General features: G+C 41.8%; 1 protein-coding gene and 1 pseudogene across 1 annotated transcript; one reads left to right on the forward strand and one right to left on the reverse strand.

Moving 5' to 3' along the window:
* Window positions 1-1576: 1576 nt before the first annotated feature.
* SERF1B (small EDRK-rich factor 1B) lies at window positions 1577-4292 on the reverse strand. The gene is made up of 3 exons (XM_049865218.1): window positions 4134-4292; window positions 3169-3277; window positions 1577-1875 (listed from the first exon to the last, which is right to left on the reverse strand). The coding sequence occupies exons 1-3, from the start codon at window positions 4138-4140 to the stop codon at window positions 1803-1805; spliced, it is 189 nt and encodes a 62-aa protein (XP_049721175.1). The 5' UTR covers window positions 4141-4292; the 3' UTR covers window positions 1577-1802.
* Window positions 4139-20607, forward strand: part of LOC126066536 (uncharacterized) — a 31425-nt pseudogene continuing 14956 nt past the window's right edge.

Genomic DNA, 20607 nt, shown 5'->3' on the forward strand with positions numbered 1-20607 from the left:
AAATTATTCTTGCACATTTTCCCTTACTGTCTTGTAACTGGCCAATTTCCCTCTTTAAAAGTTTAGCTATTTTATTAACCTTCCTTAAATATACAGCGTAAGAAACTAAAGTGTCACTATACTCTGATAACAACGTTTTAAATTGTGTTCCTCTCAGATAACCTTTTCTATTTGCCTTGAGGAAATGCCTGATCATGTTGAAGTTAAAGTTCAAACCCATTATCTTAATAGATTCATTCAAGTAAATGCCACAAAAAATCAATCACAAATATTCAGTTTTGGATTTAAGTCTTAATGATAAATTATAGTCTAGACATCTTTCTTATCCTATTATCCATGTTCTTTTAGAAACTGAAGTTTTCCCTTTGTAAGAATTGTTTTAAGTTCTGAAGTCTTAAGTTCTTCAACCGGATAGGAAACTTTAAATTACGCAGATTATTCTTTTTTTAATTCTGTAACATAAAGCAAATAAGATATGTCCTAAGCATGAAAAGTTCTTTGTACTCATGGTTTATCATTCTGTGTAGGAATTCTGGAGATAGAATTACAGATATCAGATCCATAAAAATCTTTGTGCTACAGTCTTCTTCCTTATCCCTTTAATTAGAATGTAACTTAAGCTGTTGTAATTCTTCTGTCCTTGTGATTGCCATCATAGAAAGTTAGATTGTAGTTAACCCAAAAAATAAAATTTTACTTTAAGCAAGAATCTGTGCTAATTGAAGATAAAACCACAGGCTAAGAAACTTTGTCTCATTCGATATCCTAAAGAGACACTTAAATTCTATCCTGGTATCATTGGTAAGTGACTACGACAAGATAATCAGAACCCTCATCAAGATAATTAAGTGACCTCTTGAACTGTCAGTTCAGATGGTGGTTGACATATTAGGTGATCAGTAAAAATTTGTTAAATTGCATTATGTGAAAAATCAAGTATTTGAATATTTACTTTGTTGTTGTTGGTTGCTGCTGAGCCTATTCTAGACTCATAGTAACCCCAAGTGACAGAGTATAACTACCCCCTAGGATTTTCTAGGCTGTAATCTTTATGGGAACAAATCACCAGGTCTGTCTCCAGGGAGCCACTGGGTGGGGTTGAACTGCCAACCTTTCTGTTAGCAACTGAGTGCTTAAAGTTTCCTTATTTACTACTTCAACGGCATTTATATTCTCTTGACGTAATGATGCATATATGATCTCAAGCCTTCCTTTCTTTAGATTAACATATTTCCTTATTTTTAACTACCATCAAGTCACAAATTTTGGAAGAGGTTCAAGAAGACTTAAAATGGCATTCAAAAAAAAAGGCACTCATTCCAAAAAATGTTAAAGATATAAGTAGCTCATTTAGTTGCTATTCCAGGTGGTTTGTAGTATCTATTGTAAATTCAAGCAAACCTGCTCATTACAAGCAAGAGTATACAAATGGATTTTAAATTCTATTATACAATAAAATTGATTTTAAAGATCTAGTTTAACAAAGTTTATGACAAAGACTCTAGATTTATATGAGATCTTATCTGGTTACATTATCTACATAATAAAAGGTATAAATGTTCACTGCTGATAAAAAATAATGTTCACCAATATGTTACATGCATGGTTAGTGTTTTATTTTTCAAAGAATGGTTCTAAAACATTACACTAAGTCAGGCTGAAAGGTCAAGTTTAAAATAGACTGTTTTAGAAGGATAAGCTATAACATATGTAGTGACTGTTCACTCTATAAAATCTTGATCTTAGAGTGTATGATACACCTAGTTGGCAGTAGCACCCAGGTTTTCCAAATTAGCCAGTCATCATTTTTCTCTTGTCTGCAGAGACTTCTTCTCATTAGCTGCCTTCTGCTTTTGTTGCATGATCTCAGAATCCCTATAATGGGAGAAAAGGCTGTTAAATTGTTACAGAAAAATTTATTTCATTTCCTCACTTGTTTTCTACATAACCCACTCAGCGTATTAGTAAGCAAGTAAAAAGCAGAAATAAACATTCATGTCTTTCCAATGGAAAAGCAAAAAATATTGGCTTTGAAGTCAGATCTTATGATAAATACCATGTCTACTACTACCATGACCTTGGACAAATAACCTCAAAGCCCTTTCAAAATGGGAGCGATACATATCAAGGTTGTTCTGAGGAACAGCTATGAATATTTATAAAAGTTTCTGATATTAAGTAGCTATATGATTTAAGGTATAATAAAATCTGTTGATTTTTAACACCCAACCCCCAGAAAAATGAGAACTGGGTGTAGGGCCCAGACTTGGGTAGCTTTCAAAGTTTCTCAGGTGATTCTAACGTGCATCCAGGATTAAGAAGCACTGATAAGCCAGAATGAAGCATAAGTAAATTATTCACACAACCTCCAGGTTACACATGGACAACAAAAGTTAACTCTGGTTAGCCTTTTTAGAGGAAACGCTGGTGGCATAGTGGTTAACTGCTACAGCTGCTAACCAAAGGCTCAGCAGTGTGAATCCGCCAGGCACTCCTTGGAAACTCTGTGGGGCAGTTCTACTCTGTCCTCTAGGGTTGCTATGAGTCGGAATCAACTCGATGGCACTGGGTTTGGTTTTTTTGGTTCTAGCCTTTTTAGAACCAGGAATACATTTATTTTTTACTTAAGATGCAGTCTCACTTAAGTATTTCCGTAGCACTTTTGTATTGTCAGATATAGTCTCACATCAAGCTGTGTAAATGCATTCTTTCCAAACTGATGGAGCTTCAGAAGTCCGTATGGCTACACATACTTCTTTATTATATCTCCTTCCAAACAGTCCAACTATAATCAAGTCACTTGTTTGTCACCTGGGCTAGTTTGGCTAGGTTTTCCACTTTGACAATGTTGTATCCCTAGCACCTAATGGTGCCGTGCATATGGAAGATGTTCAATTATTTTGCTGAATCAAATTCTTATGGTTGCATTGGAGTTGCATGAGATTCTCTGCAAGACAGCTTCCAAGCTTTAAATTCTTCATCCATGGATAGGCTAATGTGTATCCAATGTGGTTTTAGTGTCCAGCACACAAAAGATATCAGTAGCTATTACCCGTTTCTGTAGGTTAGGCCCAGTTCTACAAAGGGTTTACAAAATGCTTTTCACTCTCCAAAATGTGCTTCAATCAAAACTTCAGAGAATTGTGAAATCCATTAAGTACCACTTACCTCTGCTTTCTCTGAGAGGTAGTCAAGCTATCCTCTTTTCTTTTTCCCTTGCTAATTTCCTGGGTTTTCTTCATGTTTTTCTGGCGGGCAAGTTCTCTTTGATTTCCACCTACAAAGAGAAACAGTCGTGTTCTTTTTCCACTTCCAGAATTATTAATAATTCCATTAAAGGGCTCTTGTTCAAGTGCATCTCAAGTTTGCTTTTTAATAGATAAGCCGGCCAAGTACTGCCACTGCATGGGGTTCCCAGATCTGACAGGGAGTAAGCTTAACTGTAAACACTTACGGGCTTAAGGGTATTATCACACCAGTCAAGGTATTCACGGGCTATAAATATCAAACCTTTTAAAACGGGCATTCCAACCGTCTAAGGGAGCCAGTATTCCTAAATAAGTTCTGGCTTTTGAGGGGTGTGGGTGGGGAGAAAAAGGTAGACACAAAGAGATCACACACCGCACAAGTTCAGCTCTTCACAATTCGACCTTTTAGCTAGCAAACGCAGATGTTTGTAAAACATTACCTGTGACCGCCAAACAAAAGAACCAGGCAAGAGGCGCAGTCGGAGCCCCTAGTCCTCATTAGGCCTTACGACTTTAGGTACCATCTATAGACCGCCTCCAGACAAGGCCCGGGCTGCCCCTCCACATCTCCCGGAGAGAGGGGAGGGGGTGTTCTTTAAACGTGTCTTACAGTGCAAACCTGCACCTGAGGGGCAAGCAGACCGGCCTTTCGGGCCGGACCCAAGAGCTCCTTCGAGCAGGCGGCGAGACCCCGGAGGAAAAGCGTCCCTTCTCCTCTGCAGAGTGACGGCAGGGTTCCCATCCCGCCCGACAGAAGGGGATCACCAGGTGGCCCCCAATTCTCCCTCCAGCCGCGCCCCGGGGCGGCCTCGGGACAGTGCTGGGTTCCGGGCGTGGCGGGGCGGGAGGCTTCCCCGCGGCTTCCCCACCCCTGCGCACACTCACGGGCCATGCCGACCACTGAACAGAGCCTGGAAGAGAGAGACTCAGAAAAACAACGGTTCCCTCCCACGCACAGCCGCGGTCACCACCAGTCGATCTGGAAGGCTAAGCGCGAGCCGACCCTTTGCGGGGCGACGCCACGGCACCGTCAGCAGCCCCGCCCACGGCGACCTGACAACAGACACCAGCGTGGCCCGCGAGCGACTGCGCGTGCGCGGGCGGGTGAGCGGTCCCTGGCGGGGGCGCGTGAGCCGCAGCGCGTGGAGAATTGGCCACGCCCCTGGCAGAGTCCAGAAACCAGGTCTGAGAGAGACGCGTGCGGGTTTTCGTCACTGTGTACCGGGCACTGGGGCTTGACCAGCTTCCCTTTTTTAACAAACGACAATAAGCAGTACAGTGTCTCACTCTTCGACGAAGAACTTTCATTCATTGCCTTCCAGAGGCAGGAAGGAGGGGAAGGGCCTTGAACAGATTGAGGGTTAACTCTGCGAAAGAAACTGTCAGCCCTTTGCATGTCTTCTCATTTTCTCAACAACCCTGCAAAGTAGTCCTCATTGTTCTCATTTTACAGAAGAGGAAACTGAGCCTCTGAGATCATAAGCGACTAGCTCTAACAGGTAGGAGGAATCGGTGGAAGCGAGACTCAAGTTTAAGACTGACTCTAAAGCCTATGCATTTCCCATTTTTCCCGAGGGCCGCCGTCACCGTCGACAGTTGTTTAGGAATTCCAGGTTACTGAACCTGTGTTTGGGTTGTGTGATGGAGAGAGGATAGCAAGGAACGCAGCCTTAGGGTTGACTCAGAATAGCCCAGAATAACCTCTCTCGGCGGAACCTACATAAACGCGGTGGAGCACCTGCCATTGCTAGAAGTATGAATAGGTTCTAATTGTTTAGTCGATACTTATTTTCTTCACTTACTCCATTAATGATTATAAATTGAGAAGTGTGTACAGATGGTCTGAACACCCTAAAATTGCCTTTAAAAAAACTTCTATTTTGGAAGATTTCTAACACATACAAAAGTATAGAAAATACTGTAGTGGACCCTTAAGTATATATAACAAGCTTCAACAGTTATTACCTCATAAAATCGCCTATTTTAGGGAAGGTGGGAGAAAGTGGTGAAGACTATGGGCTCTGGAAATGGAATGCCTGGGTTGAAAGCCCAATTCGAACAATAAGCAGCAGTGTGAGACTTGGACAAGTTATTTGTGGTAGTTTCCTTACCTGTAAAATGGAGAGATAATTGTAACTTCCTCATTAATTGAATTAATATATTTGAAGTACTAAGTGTCCAATATATGGTAGCACTCAATGTAAGCAATTGTCATTATTCTTTCAACCTTAGAGAGCCTTGGGTAGCAGCACACATGATCAGTCTCCCCACACCTCACCCCTCCTCCTCAATACTGCTCACAGGTCAGGTCAGGTATCTGTTTCCACTTTGTGAGCCTTTTCTTGAGTAACTTGAGCAGAGGGAAAAGACTGACTTTTTGACACGGTTCTTTTCAGAGACAGAGAGACCATTTTAAGAGGCAGGGGAGTGAAAGAATTTGGAATTGGAAGGTAAGTGTTGTTACGTGTTCTTAACTTACACTCTAGTTGCACTTTTTCTTTAGCTGAAAATAAAATTTTTGAGTTGTAGGAGTATAGCCATGTACACAAGATGTATTGTGTGTCTGCCAGAGAAAACTGGAGACTTAAAATTACTATAATGCCACTAAGAATTTTACTCCATAAACTCAGATGTGTAACAAATGCCTTGTGACCTTATATTTAATAACAAAATTAAATCTGACTCTGCCCCATATGTTTACTAGTGGGAAATTAAACCTTCATCATTCTTCGACTTCCTTACAGAGTTGCGTGAATGTTTAGGACTCACAGGTGAAGCAGACCATTTGAGGAGAGGCCCTGGTCTTCAGTTTATACTAGAACGTGTTAAGGCTGTATGGTCCTGGTCAGTGGCTCCAAGATTTCTGAGAAATCTTTGGCAGGGGTTTCTTTGTTGAGTTCTTAAGCATCTCTAGGTATGTCTGAAATCTTATTGCCTTTCCAGAGTACAGGAGGGAGCTACTCTAAGAACCCACATATCTCCATTTTCTTCTCAGCTTTGCTTTTCTGCTCTCAAAAGCACATGCCGTCTTTAAATGGAAAGATATTCCATGTTCATGGATTGGAAGACTTATTATTAGGATGTCAGTACTACCCAAAGTGATCTGTAGATTCAACATAATTCCAAATAAAATTCCAACACCTTTCTTTACAGAAATGGAAAAACCAATCCTTACCGTTAAATGGAATGGCAAGAGGCCCAGAATACCTAAAACCATGTTAAAAGAGAACAAAGTAGGAAGACTCACGCTTCCTGATTTTAAAACAATGAGTTGGAATCGACTCAACAGCGATGGGTTTTTATGGATACTGCTACAGTAATCAAAACAGCCTGGCATTGGTATAACAATAGAAAGATAGACCAACAGAATAGAATTGAGAGTCCAGAAATAAACCCACATACATCTATGGTCAACTGATATTTTACAAGGGTGCTAAGTCCATTAGATGGGCAAAGAAGAGTCTCTTCAATAAATGGTCCTGGGAAAACTGAATTTCCACATGTAGAAAAATGAAACAGGATCCATGCCTCACACCACACAAAAGCAAATTTAAACTGGATTAAAGACCTAAACCGTGCAAACTAAAACTGTAAAATTCTTAGGAAAAAAAGCAGGACCAACACTGTCAGGCCTAGCTTTTAACAATGGATAATCAAATATAATAACAAATATGCAACCAGCAAAACACAAAATAAATAAATGGGACCTCATAAAAATTAAAATTTTTTTGTTCCTAAAAAGACTATACCAAAAAAATTAAAAGACAAGCTACCAATTGGAAGAATATCTTTGGAAACCACATATCCAACAAGAATCTAATAACCAAGGTATATATAAAATGTCAACAACTTAACAACAAAAAGACAACACAATCAAATGGGCAAAGGCCTTGAATAGACATTTCACCAAAAAGGTCATTCAAATGGCCACCAACCACAGGAACCGATGCTCAGTGTCATTAGCCATTTAAAAAAAAAAAACCAAACCTGTTGCCATTGAGTCACTTCTGACTCATAGTGACCGTATACAGGACAGAGTGGGACTGCCTTGTAGGGTTTCCAAGGAGCGCCTGGTGGATTTGAACTGCCAACCTTTTGATTAGCAGACATACTCTTAACCATTATGCCATCAGGGTTTCTAGCATTAGCCATTACCGCATTAGCCATTACTGCATTAGCCATTAAAAAAAGCTGCAAATCAAAGCCACAGTGAGATATCATTTCACTCTCACTAGGATGTTGGTGTTGTTAGGTGCCATCAAGTGGATTCTGACTCATAGTGACCCTATGCACAATACAATGAAACATCGCCCAGTCCTGCACTATCCTCACAAATTGTTGCTATGTTTGAGCCCATTGTTGGCAGCCGTTGTGTCAATCCATCTCATTGACGGTCTTCCTCTTTTTCAGTGATCCCTGTTTTACCAAGTATGATGTCCTTCTCCAGGGACTAGGCCCTCCTGATAACATCTTCAAAGTATGTGAGATGAAGTCTCACCGTCCTTGCTTCTAAGGAGCATTCTGGCTGTACTTCTCCCAAGATGGATTTGTTCCTTCCTCTGGCATCCATAGTATATTCACTATTCCTCACCAACACCATAACTCAAAGGCATCAATTCCTCTTCCATCTTCCTTATGCATTGTCCAGCTTTCACATGCACATGAGGCGATTGAAAACACCATGGCTTGGGCAGGAGCTCCTTAGTCCTTAAAGTGACATCTTTGCTTTTTAACACTTTAAAGAGATCTCTTGCAGCATATTTGCCCAATGCAATGAGTCCTTTGATTTCTTGACTGCTGCTTCCAGGAGCATTGATTGTGGTTAGAAGCAAAATGAAATCCTTCACAACCTCAATCTTATCTCCATTTATCATTATGTTGCTTATTGGTCCAGTTGTGAGGATTTTTGTTTTCTTTATGTTGAGGTGTAATCCATACTGAAGGCTGTGGTCTTTGATCATCATGAATAAGTGCTTCAAGTCCTCTTCACTTTCAGCAAGCAAGGTTGGGTCATCTGCATAACACAGATTGTTAATGAGTCTTCCTCCAATCCTGATGCAATGTTCTGCTTCATATAGTCTGGTTTCTCAGATTATTTGCTCAGCATAGACACTAAATAGGTGTAGTGAAAGGATACAACACTGACCCACACTTTCTCTGACTTAAAACCAAGTATCCCCTTGTTCTGTTCAAACGACTACCTCTTGGTCTATGTACAGTTTCCTCATGAGCACAATTAAGTGTTCTGGAATTCCCATTCTTCCCAGTGTTAACCATAATTATGATCCACACAGTCAAATGCCTTTGCATAGTCAGTAAAGGTAAACATCTTTCTGGTATTCTCTGCTTTCAGCCATGATCCATCTGACATCAGCAATGATATCCCTTTTTCCACATCCTCTTCAGAATCCAGCTTGGATTACTGGCAGGTCCCTGCTGATGTATTATAACTGCTTTTGAATGATCTTCAACAAAACTTTACTTGGGCGTGGTATTAAAGATATTGTTCAATAAATAATTTCCCCATTCCGTTGAATCTCCTTTCTTTGGAATGGGTACACCTATGGAGCACTTCCAGTCATTTGCCCAGGTAGCTGTCTTCCAAGTTTCTTGGCATAGATGAGTGAGTGCTTCCAGCGCTGCATCCATTTGTTGAAACATCTCAATTGGTATTCCATCAAATCCTGGAGCCTTGTTTTTCGCCAGTGCCTTCAGTGCAGCTTAGACTTCTTCCTTCAGTACCATTGATTCTTGGGCATATGCTACCTCCTAAAATGAACATAGACAAATTATTTTTGGTCCAGTGACTCTGTGCATTTCTTCCATCTTCTTTTGATGCTTCCTGCATCATTTAATATTTTCTCCATAGACTCCTTCAATATCGCTACCTGAGGCTTGAACTTTTTCTTCAGTTCTTTCAGCTTGAGAGATGCCAAGCATGCTCTTCCCTCTAGGTTTTCTATCTCCAGGTCTTTGCACATGTCATCATAATGCGTTGCCTTCTCTAGCTGAGCTTTGAAATCTTCTTTTCAGCTCTTCTGCTTTCTTCATCATTTCTTCCATTTGCTTTGGCTACTCTACATTCAAGAGCAAGTTTTAGAGTCCCTTCTGACATCCATTTTGGTCTTTTCTTTCTTTCCTGTCTTTTTAATGACCTTGTGCGTTCTTCATGTATGATGTCCTTGATGCTATTCCACAACTCACCTGGTCTTCAGTCATTAGTGTTCAATGCATCAAATCTATCCTTGAGATGGTCTCTAAGTTCAGGTGGTGTATAGTCAGAGTCCTACTTTGGTTCTCGTGGACTTGTTCTAATTTTCTTTCAGCTTCAACTTACATATGAGCAATTGATAGTCTGTTCCACATTCAGCCCCTGGCGTTGTTCTGACTGATGATATTGAGCTTTTCCATCATCTCTTTCCACAGACATAGTTGATTTCGATTCTGTATATTCCATCTGGCGAGGTCTCGTGTATAGTTGCTGTTATGTTGTAGAGGAAAGGTATTTGCAATGAACCTATTGGTCTTGCAAAATTTTATCATGTGATCTCTAGCATCATTTCTGTCACCAAGGCCATAGTTTCCAACTACCAACCCTTCTTTTTTGTTTCGAACTTTTGCATTTCAATCACCAGTAATTATCAATGCATGTTGATGATGCATTTGATCAATTTCAGACTGTAGAAGTTGGTAAAAATCTTCCATTTCTTCATCTTTGGCCTTAGTGGTTGGTGTATAAATTTGAATAATAGTTGTATTAACTGGTCTTCCTTGTAGGTGTATGGATATTATCCTGTCACTGACAGTGTTGTACTTCAGGATACATCTTGAAATGTTCTTTTTTTACGATAAACACTAGTATGGCTAAGATAAAAATCAAACAAACAAATATGGGCAAGGATGTGGGGAAATTGGAACCCTTATCCGTTAATGATGAGAATGCAAAATGCTTCAGCCCTTGTGGAAAACAGTATGGCACTTCCTCAAAAAACTAAAAAGTGAACTACCATATGACCCGGAAATTCCACTCCTAGGTATACACTCAAAGGACTTGAAAACAAAGACTCGGAGACTTGTACAACAATGTGTATGCAGCACTATTCACAATAGCCAAAAGGTGGAAACAGCCTAAATGCTCATCAACAGATGAATGGATAAACAAAATGTACATAAGTACAGTGGAATACTACTCAGCTAGTACGAAAATCGAAGTCTTGATACATGCTACAATATGGAAGGAGCTGGAATATATTATGCTGAGCGAAATAAGTCAATCACAAAAGGAAATATATTGTATGACTTCACTTATAAAAATTAAGACAAGAAAAGGTTGCTATGGATTGTCTTGTGTGTCAATGTGCGTCAATGTGGCTAGGCTGTGATTCTCAGTATTGTGGATTGTCCACCATTTTGTCATCTAATGTGATTTTCCTGTGTGTTGTAAATTCTACCTCTATGATGTTAATGAGGTGGGATTAGTGGCAGTTATGTTAATGGGGTAGGATTCAATCTACTAGATTAGGTTGTATCTTGAGTCAATCTCTTTTTAGATATAAAAGAGAGAAGCAAGCAGAGAGTCAGAGGGACCTCATGCCACCAAGAATGAAGAACCAGGAGGGTGCATGTCTTTTGGACCTGGGATCCCTGCCCTGAGAAGCTCCTCAACTGGGGAAGATTGATGACAAGAACCTTCCCCCAAAACTAACAGAGAACGAAAGTCTTCCCCTGGAGGTAGCACCCTGAATTTGGACTTCTAGTCTCCTAGACTGTGAGAGAACAAATTTCTCTTTGTGAAAGCCATCCACTTGTGGAATTTCTGTTATAGCAGTACTAGATAACTAAGACAAAGGTAGATGTATAGAGAAGAACAAAGTTTATCAGTGGTTACTAGGGATGGAAGTGAGGGGGGAAAGGGGAGCCTGATGATTAAGTTTGTGTGTCAACTTGGCTGGGCCATGATTCTCAGAGGTTTGGCAGTTATGATGTAGCTTGGCAGTTATGTAATGATGTAATCGCTTTCATGATGAGATCTGCTAAGAACAGCCAATCAGTGGAAAGGGAGTTTCCTTGGGAGTGTGGCCTGTATACAATATATATGGACTTTAATCTGGCAAAGCTTGTTGGCTTTTGCTCTGCTCTGAATCGTGCATTCGGCTCGTCATCATCTGACTTCTGGTTCTTGGGACTTAAGCCAGCAGCCTGCCATCTGACCTGCTGATTGTGGGTTCGGTCAGCCCCTGCAGGTATGTGAGGTGAGTCAGGAGAACCCTCCAACCTGACACCTGACCCATGGACTTGGGACTTTCCAGCTTTTACAATCGTGTGAGCCATTTCCATTTCCTTGATATAAATCTCTCTTTGTACATATACATGTGTAGTATATGTACATATATATATTTATACATATGTCTTATTCATTTTGCTGCTCTAGAAAATTCAGCCTAAGACATTTGGTACCAAGAATGGTTCTAGAGAAACAAAATTGTAAGGATGAGTTTTCTAAGTTGGTTTTCCAGTCTGATGAGTCTTAAAGATGTAGATGACTCTGCTTTCAGTAGTAAAGAGGGCACTGCTAATCCATGGTGTGAGGTGGCAATAGGAAGACAGAAAATATCACCACCAATACATCAGGTATTGGTGAGAGGCGATGTCTGGGTAATTACATGCTTCATACTTTTTTATAATTTTGTCAGAATGAGAAGTATAAGGAAGTTGGTTGGTTGGTCCTACTTTGCTAGACAAAGTGATGAAAGAAAGAAATGAGCTCAGGGCTTCAGAGTCAAAGCTCAAGTGCCACATAAACAACCTCAAAGATGCCACCTGTGCCCTGCAAGAAAGCCTTATTTTTTTTTTAATCTTTATTGTGCTTTAAGTGAAAATTTACAAATCAAGTCAGTCTCGCATACAAAAATTTATATACACCCTGCTATATACTCCTAGGTGCTCTCCCCCTAAAGAGAGAGCACACTCCTTTCCACTCTCTATTTTCATGTTCATTCAGCCAGCTTCTGACTCCCTCTGCCCTCTCATTTCCTTTCCAGAAGAAGCTGCCCACATAGTTTCATGTGTCTACTTGATCCAAGAAGCTCACTCTTCACCAGTATCATTTTCTGTCCCATAGTCCTGTCCAATCCCTGTCTGAAGAGTTGGCTTTGGGAATGGTTCCTGTCTTGGGCTAACAGAAGGTCTGGGGACCATGACCTCTGGGGTCCTTCTAGTCTCAGTCAGACCATTAAGTCTGGTCTTTTAATGAGAATTTGAGGTCTGCATCCCACTGCTCTCCTGCTCCCTCAAGGGTTCTCTGTTGTGTTCCCTGTCAGGGCAGTCATCAATTGTAGCCAGGCACCATTTAGTTCTTCTGGTCTCAGGCTGATGTAGTCTCTGGTTTATGTGGCCCTTTCCTTATTTCTTGTAGTAACAAAGTCAGTATTGCTGAAAACCAAACCCAGAGTCTTATCGTAAGAGTGGTTGAATAACAATGCCAATTTAATTCCCAACCTCACTGAAAAAGTGAGGGCATTGTTTGGGGAGAAATGGGACACTGAAACTTCAGATGGGCCATATGTGCAGATAATCAGGAAGCTGGGGACACTGACTCCCTGAATTCCATTGAATCACTCCGGCCAACAAAACCATTACCCCCTTCACGAACATCTGATGAGATTTACCCAGCTGCATCTGATGAGGCTTTGTCTGAGATAGTGCTTGGGGTGGTATCTGAAGTCATTGCCTGGGGAAGCGTCTGAATCATTGCCTGGGGCATCACCTGAGGCAAATGCCTTACAAGACATTGCTGAATGTTCTCAAAACACATCCCTACCACCCATTTTGCTTCTAGACCTATAAGTAGACTTAGGTTCCAGTGATCCCCAAAAAGTGAAGTGCAAAGTGTGACCCAAGAGGAGGTTGACTTTTCTAATATGTACAAACAGAAACCTGGGGGATATGTGTAGGAATGGCTATTAAGGGTGTGGGATAATGGTGCAAGGCACAAAAAAGTTGGAACAGCCTGAGTTTATTGATATGGGCAACTAAGCACAGACTCTCCATTCAGTGTTTCAGCTTGAGAGGTTAGGAAGGGATCTAATTTATTGGGTTGGGTCACTGAAGCATGGATTACGTGGTGGCTTATACTAAATCAAGTTGAAGTACCAGACCTGTCTTGGTATACTGTAAAAGAAGGTATCCAAAAGCTTAAAGAAATCGTCATGTTAGAATGGATTTATCAGGTTAGACCCACAGACCCACACATAGAGTGCCCAGAGAACACACCTTTTACCACCATGGTGAGGAACAAATTTGTGAATGGAGTCCCAGCATACTTGAAGTCTGATGTGGTTTTTATTTCACGTAAAATTTGACAGTGGGAGCAGACCTAACTGAATTAAGACCCTTAATTACAGTGGGGTTGACTGCACCCATGTAGTAGAGCAAAGTGATGGAGCTCAATTGACAAAGACAGGATGGGTGTGGTTACTGTAATGAACAGCAGAGTCAAAGCAGTAATCAGAATAGTCTAACTTGTATTGACTTAAGGCATTGGCAACTTAATCGTGGTGTCCGTAAAAGTGAAATAGATGGGAAATCTACTAAGTATTTACTTGACTTGTAGAAGTGAAAGAATTCAGGGTCAAGCGAACAGCAGTCTAATTTGAATTGCCAGAATAGAGAGTTACGGCCCCTCAATCAATTCCCAAACTTGAGTGAAGTTACAGATCCACAACCCCCTGAATGAAGGGGAGGCCAGGTCCACTTGAAGAAGGACCCCACAACACTACCAAAAATTTATACTGTTGATCTTCCTCCCAGCCTGCCCCAAAGGGATCTATGGCTCTTTACAAAAATGACTGTTCACTGGGGAAAAAGAAATGATCAGACTTCTAGGGGATTACTTGATACTGGCTCTGAACTGACAGTAATTCCAGGAGACCCAACATGTCACTATGACCCACCAGTCAGAGTGGCAGTGTGTGGAGGTCAGATTATTAATTGTGTATTAGCTCAGGCTTGTCTCACAGTGGATCCACTGGGTCCTCAAACCCATCCTGTAGTGATTTCCCCAGTTCCGGAATGCATAATTGGAATAGATAATACTCAGCAACTTCTAGAACCTCCACGTTGGACCCCTGACAAGTGGAATAAGGGCTATTATGGTAAGAAAAGCCAAGCGGAAGCCATTAGAATTGACCATACCTAGGAAAATAGTAAACCAAAAGTAATACCACATTCCTGGAGGGATGGCAGAGATTACTGCCACTATCAAGGACTTGAAGGGTGTAGGGGTGGTGATTTCCACCATATCCCCATTCAACTTGCCTATTTGGCCTATACAAAAAAGTAGGTGGATCTTGGAGAATAACACTGGATTGTTGTAAACATAAACAGGTGATTCCAATTTCGGTGGCTATTCCAGCTGTGGTTTCACTGCTTGAGCAATTTAATATATCTCCTGGTACCAGGTATGCAGTTATTGATCTGGCTAATGCCTTTTTATCTGTATCTGTTTTGAAGGACCACCAGAAGCTGTTTGCCTATAGCTGGCAAGGCCAGCAGTACACGTTCACCGTCCTACCTCAAAGGTATATAAACTCTCCTGCCGTATGTCATAATTTTGTCTGCAGGGACCTTAATCACCTTTCCCTTTCACAAGACATCACATTGGTCTATTTCATTGGTGACATTATGTTGACTGGACATAGTAATGAAGAACTGTCAGTGACTCTGGACTTGTTGGTAAAACATTTGCTTGCTAAAAAATGGGAAATTAATCTCACAAAAATTCAGGTGCCTTCCACCTCAGTGAAGTTTCTAGGAGTCCAGTGGTGTGGGGCATGTCGAGATATTCCTTCTAGAGTGAAGGATAAGTTCTTGCATCTGGCCCTCCCACAACTAAAAAGGAGGCACACGCCTCGTGGTTCTTTGGATTTGGTGGCAACATATCCTTCATTTGGGTGTGCTCCTATGGGCTAGATATCAAGTGACTCGAAAAGCTGCTAGTTTTGAGTGGGGCCCAGAACAAGAAAAGGTTCTGCAACAGGTTCAGGCTGCTGTGCAAGCCACTCTACCACTTGGGTCACATGATCTGGCTGATCCAATGGTGCTTGAAGTGTCTGTGGCAGATAGAGTTTACATTTGGAGTCTTTAGCAGGCCCTTATTGGTGAATCACAGTGCAGACCATTAGAGTTTTGGAGCAAAGCCCCGCCATTCTCTGCAGATAACTATGCTTCTTTTGAGAAACAGCTTTTGGCCTTGTTACTGGGCCTTAGAAGAAACTGAATGCTTGATCATGGGCCACCAAGTCATTATGCAGCCCGAGCTGTGCGTCATGAACTGGGTGTTGTCTGACCCACAGAGTCATAAAGTTGGACATGCACAGCAGCACTCCATCATTAAATGGAAGTGGTATATATATAAGATCACGCCCAAGCAGAACCTGAAGGTACGAATAATTTGCATGAGGAAATGGCCCAAATACACATGGCCTTCACTCCCGTCACATTACCTTCCATTTCCCAGTCTGCACGTATGGCCTTATGGGCAGTTCCTTATGATCAGTTGACTGAAGAAGGGAAACTTGTGCCTGGTTTACAGATGGTTCTGCGCAATATGCAGACACCACATGAAAGTGGACAGCAGCTGCACTACAACTCTATTCTGAGACCTCCCTGAAGGACAGTGGTGAAGGGACATCCTCCCAATGGGCAGACCTTTGAGCAGTGCCTGTGGTTGTTCACTTTGCTTGGAAGGAGAAATGGTCAGATGTGTGATTATATACTAATTCATGTGCTGTGGCCATTGGTTTGACTGGATGGTCTTGGACTTGAAAGGAACATGATTGGAAAGTTAGAGACAAGGAGGTGTGGGTAAGAGGTATGTAGATAGACCCCTCTGAATAGGTCAAAGAAATGAAGATACTTGTGTCTTATGTGAATGCTCACCAATGGGTAACATTGGTAGAGGAGTGTTTTTAACAACCAAGTGGATAGTATGACACATTCTGTGCAAACCAGTCATCCTCTTTCCCCAGCCAGTCCTGTTATTGCTCAATGGGCTCATGAACAAGTGGTCATGGTGGCAGGGACAAAGGTTATGAGTGGTCACAGCAACATGGACTTGCACTCACCAAGGGCAACTTGGCTATAGCCACTGCTGAGTACGCAATCTGCCAGCAGCTGAGACCACCACTGAGTACCCAGTATGGCACCATTCCTTGAGGTGATCATCCAGCAACCTGGTGGCAGGTTGATTACATTGGACTGCTTCCATCATAGAAAGGGGAATGTTTTGTTTTTACTGGAATAGACATTTATTCTGGATACAGATTTGCCTTCCATGCACACAATGTTCCTGCCAAAACTACCAAACATGAACTTACAGAGTGCCTTATCTTCTTTCATGGTATCCCACACAGCATTGCCTCAGGTCAAGGGACTCATTTCACAGCAAATGAAGGGCGGCAATGGGCCCATGCTCATGAAATTCACTGGTCTTACCATGTTCCTCATCACCCTGAAGCTGCTTGCTTGACTGAATGATGGAATGGCCTTCTAAAGACACGATTTTGGCACCAGCTAGGTAGGAATACCTTGCAGGGTTGGGGCAGTGTTCTCCAGGAGGCTGTATATACTCTAAACCAGCATTCAATATATGGTGCTGTGTCTTCCATAGCCAGGTTTCATGGGTCCAGGAATCAAGGGGTGGAAAGGGGAGTGGCATTACTCATTATTACCCCTAGTGATCCACTCAAAAATTTTTACTTCTTGTCCCCACAATCTTATGCTTTGTCTTGTGATGTCTTAGTTCCAAAGGAAGGGATGTTCATACCTGGACACACATCACAGATTCCATTGAATACCACCTAGCCACTCTGGATTCCTTATGCCTCTGGATCTGGCTGGTGTGATTAATCCTGATTACCAAGAGGAAATTGGAAAGGTATTACAAAATGGAGGTAAAGAAGAGTATGTGGGGGGGGGGGCAGAGCCAAGATGGCAGAATAGACAGATGCTTCCAGCAAGCCCTCTTTACAACAAAGACCAAAAAAAACAAGTGAAATGAGTATATTTATGACAAGCTAGGAGCCCTGGACATCAAAGGGAAGCTTAGAAAATGAACTGAGGGGCAGGGGAAGGAAGAGGTGGTTCAGAAGCAGAGAGAAGTTACCAGACCTGAATTGTGGGGAGCCCTCAGGCACCATTCCCAGGAGTGGCGGCAGGCTGGTACTAGCATTCAGCCACAGTTTCAGGGAGAAGCAGCCAGCCACATAGCCAACTCACACCTCTGGAACCAGAGAAGAACAGCACTCTCAGCAAAAGCTAAGGACTTGTGTATATTTTACTGTGTCCACCCCCCACCCCGCTCCCAAGCTGGCTTCAGCGGCTGACTTCCCTGGGCCTGAGATAGGCCCTGTTGAGCACCTAGAGCCATCCTCCCGGCCTTGGAGGAGGGATAAATTTGCAACTGGGGGAAAAGATAATTTGCCAGCTCCACTAACTGGGGGAGCTCAGGACAGAAGTGGCTCCTCTCCGGATATAAACAGTCTGTGGACTTTGAGTGCCTTTCGCCTCTGCATGGTCCTGTGTGGGCCAATCTCAGGAGAATAGGCCCGTGTTGGCAGACTACAACTGCTTCAGCTGTGAGACTCCAACTGTTTCAGCTGTGCAGCAGAGAGGTGGGTGTTTGATATTTGACATTGCTTTGCCTATTAAACAGGGTCCTCACCTACCCACATCAGGGGCCTAAAGACTGGTAGCTCCACTCAGGTCACCCAGCCACCTTCAACAGCAGTCCAAGATAACTGGTACCTCCCAGTCCTTACAACCAAAAACATTGGGTACCCATGGTCCATCTGCAGAACCCACCCACCTGTACGCTCTAGGGAACAGGGACACGCTTTCCTCAGAGACATTCAGAGTGTGACCCCCTGCTGCAACCAGATACCAGTACCTACACCAGTCACCCCGCCCCTCTAAGACTGTAGGACAGAGCCTGTACCACGCACTTGATGATCAGCTACCTGGACACCTGAACTGAATTCATACAAGAAAAGTGAATGGACTCCTAGACTGATACCCCTGATAACAGCTCTAGCCATCTGGGGACAAGACATCAGAGCTCCAAAGGTGAAAATAATCAAGCTAGCTCACTCAAGCAACCCATTTGGGAATATCAAAACAAAACAAAGCAAGAAGCTATGACACAGTAAGCAAACATAAAATAAACTAATACAATAACTTATAGATGGCTCAGAGACAACAGTCAATATCAAGTCACATAAAGAAACAGACCATGATCACCTCAGCAAGCTCTCAAAACAAAGAATCAAGGGATCGCCTAGATGAAAGTGCTTTCCTGGAATTACCAGAGCCAGAATACAAAAGATTAATATAAAGAACCCTTCAAGACATCAGGAAGGAAATGAGGCAATACACAGAATAAGCCAAGGAACACACAGATAAAGCAATTGAAGAAATTAAAAAGATTATTCTGGAACATAATGAAAAAATTAAGCTGGAAAAATCCATAGACAGCAATCAGAAATTCAGAAGATTAGTAATAAAATTACGGAAGTAGACAACTCAGTAGAAACTCAGAGGAGCAGAATTGAGCAAGTGGAAGGCAGAATTTCTGAACTTGAAGATAAAGCACTTGGCACTAATATATTTGAAGAAAAATGAGATAAAAGAATTTTTAAAAAATGAAGAAACCTTAAGAATCATGTGGGACTCTATCAAGAGAAATAACCTATGAGTGATTGGAGTACCAGAACAGGGAGGGATAACAAAATACAGAGAGAATTGTTGAAGATTTGTTGGCAGAAAACTTCCCTGATATCGTGAAAGATAAGAAGATATGTATCCAAGATGCTCATTGAGCTCCACATAAGGTAGATGTTAAAAGAAAGTAACCAAGACATATTACAATCAAACTTGCCAAAACCGAAGATAAAGAGAGAATTTTAAAAGCAGCTAGGGATAAACAAAAAGTCACCTACAAAGGACAGCCAATAAGAATAAGCTCGTACTACTCGGCAGAAACCATACAGGCAAGAAGGCAGTGGGATGTCTTATATAAAAAATTGAAGGGAAAAAATTGCCAGCCAAGAATCATATATCCAGCAAAACTGTCTCTCAAATATGAAGGTGAAAGTAGGACATTTCTAGATAAACAGAAGTTTAGGGAATTCGTAAAAACCAAACCTACAAGAAATACTAAAGGGAGTTCTTTGGTTAGAAAATCAATAATATCAGGTATCAACCCAAGACTAGAACACTGGGCATAGCAATCAGAAGTCAACCCAGACAGGGAAAAAAAAAAAAAAAAACGCTCAAAACAGGGTAACAGTGATGTTATTATGTAAAAGAAGACAACATTAAAACAATAAAGAGGAACTAAGAAATGTAGTCTTAGATCTTCCATATGGAGAGGAACATAAGTCGATACAAGGAAGAGTATGTGTGGAGTGCAAGATCCCTCAGGATGTCTTTTAGTACTACCACGCCCTGTGATTAATGGAAAGCTACAGCAACCCAATTCCGACATGACTACTAATGGCCCAGACCCTTTGGGAATGAAGGATTGGGTCACCCCACCAGGAAGAGAACCATGATCAGGTGAGATGCTTGCTGAGGTAGAGGAAATACAGAATGGGTGGTGGAAGAAGGTAGTACTAGATACCAGCTATGACCAAGTGACCATTTGCAAAAAAAAGGGACTGTAATTGTTACGAGTATTTCTTCCTTGTACATGTACAGTAAATATTTTGGTTGTCTTCACTTATATAAGATGTAAACAGGGGTAGTGAATTTTCTGTTGTATGTGTGTCAGTTGTATAATAGAGGTGCAAGTATGGTTTTATAATTGCCTTTATTGAAAGATTACACATGGATTAAGGAGCTGTGTACAGTGGCCAAGTTGACAAGGACTGGATTGTGATAGTTGTGTGCCAACCTGACTGGGCCATGATTCTCAGTAGCTTGGCAGTTATGATGTAGTTTGACAATTACGTAATGATGTAATCATCTTCATGATGAGATCTGCTATGAATAGCCAATAAGTTTAAGGGAAGTTACCTTGGGGGTGTGGCCTGTATATATGGTCTTTCTGGCACTGTTCACTGGCTTTTGCTCTGCTCTGGATCCTGCATTTAGCTTGTCATAATCTGACCTCTGGTTCTTGGGACCTGAGTCAGCAGCTTGCCGTCTGACCTGCTGGTCTTGGGTTCATCAGCCCCTGCAGCTAGAAGCCTCCAGCCTGATGCCTGACCCACAGACTTGGGACTTGCCTTGCTCTGCAATTGCATGAGCCATTTCCTTGATATAAATCTGTTTTTCTATCTCTGTGTGTATATACGTGTGT

This window comes from Elephas maximus, chromosome 2, assembly GCF_024166365.1.
Source record: "Elephas maximus indicus isolate mEleMax1 chromosome 2, mEleMax1 primary haplotype, whole genome shotgun sequence".
NCBI lineage: Eukaryota > Metazoa > Chordata > Mammalia > Proboscidea > Elephantidae > Elephas > Elephas maximus.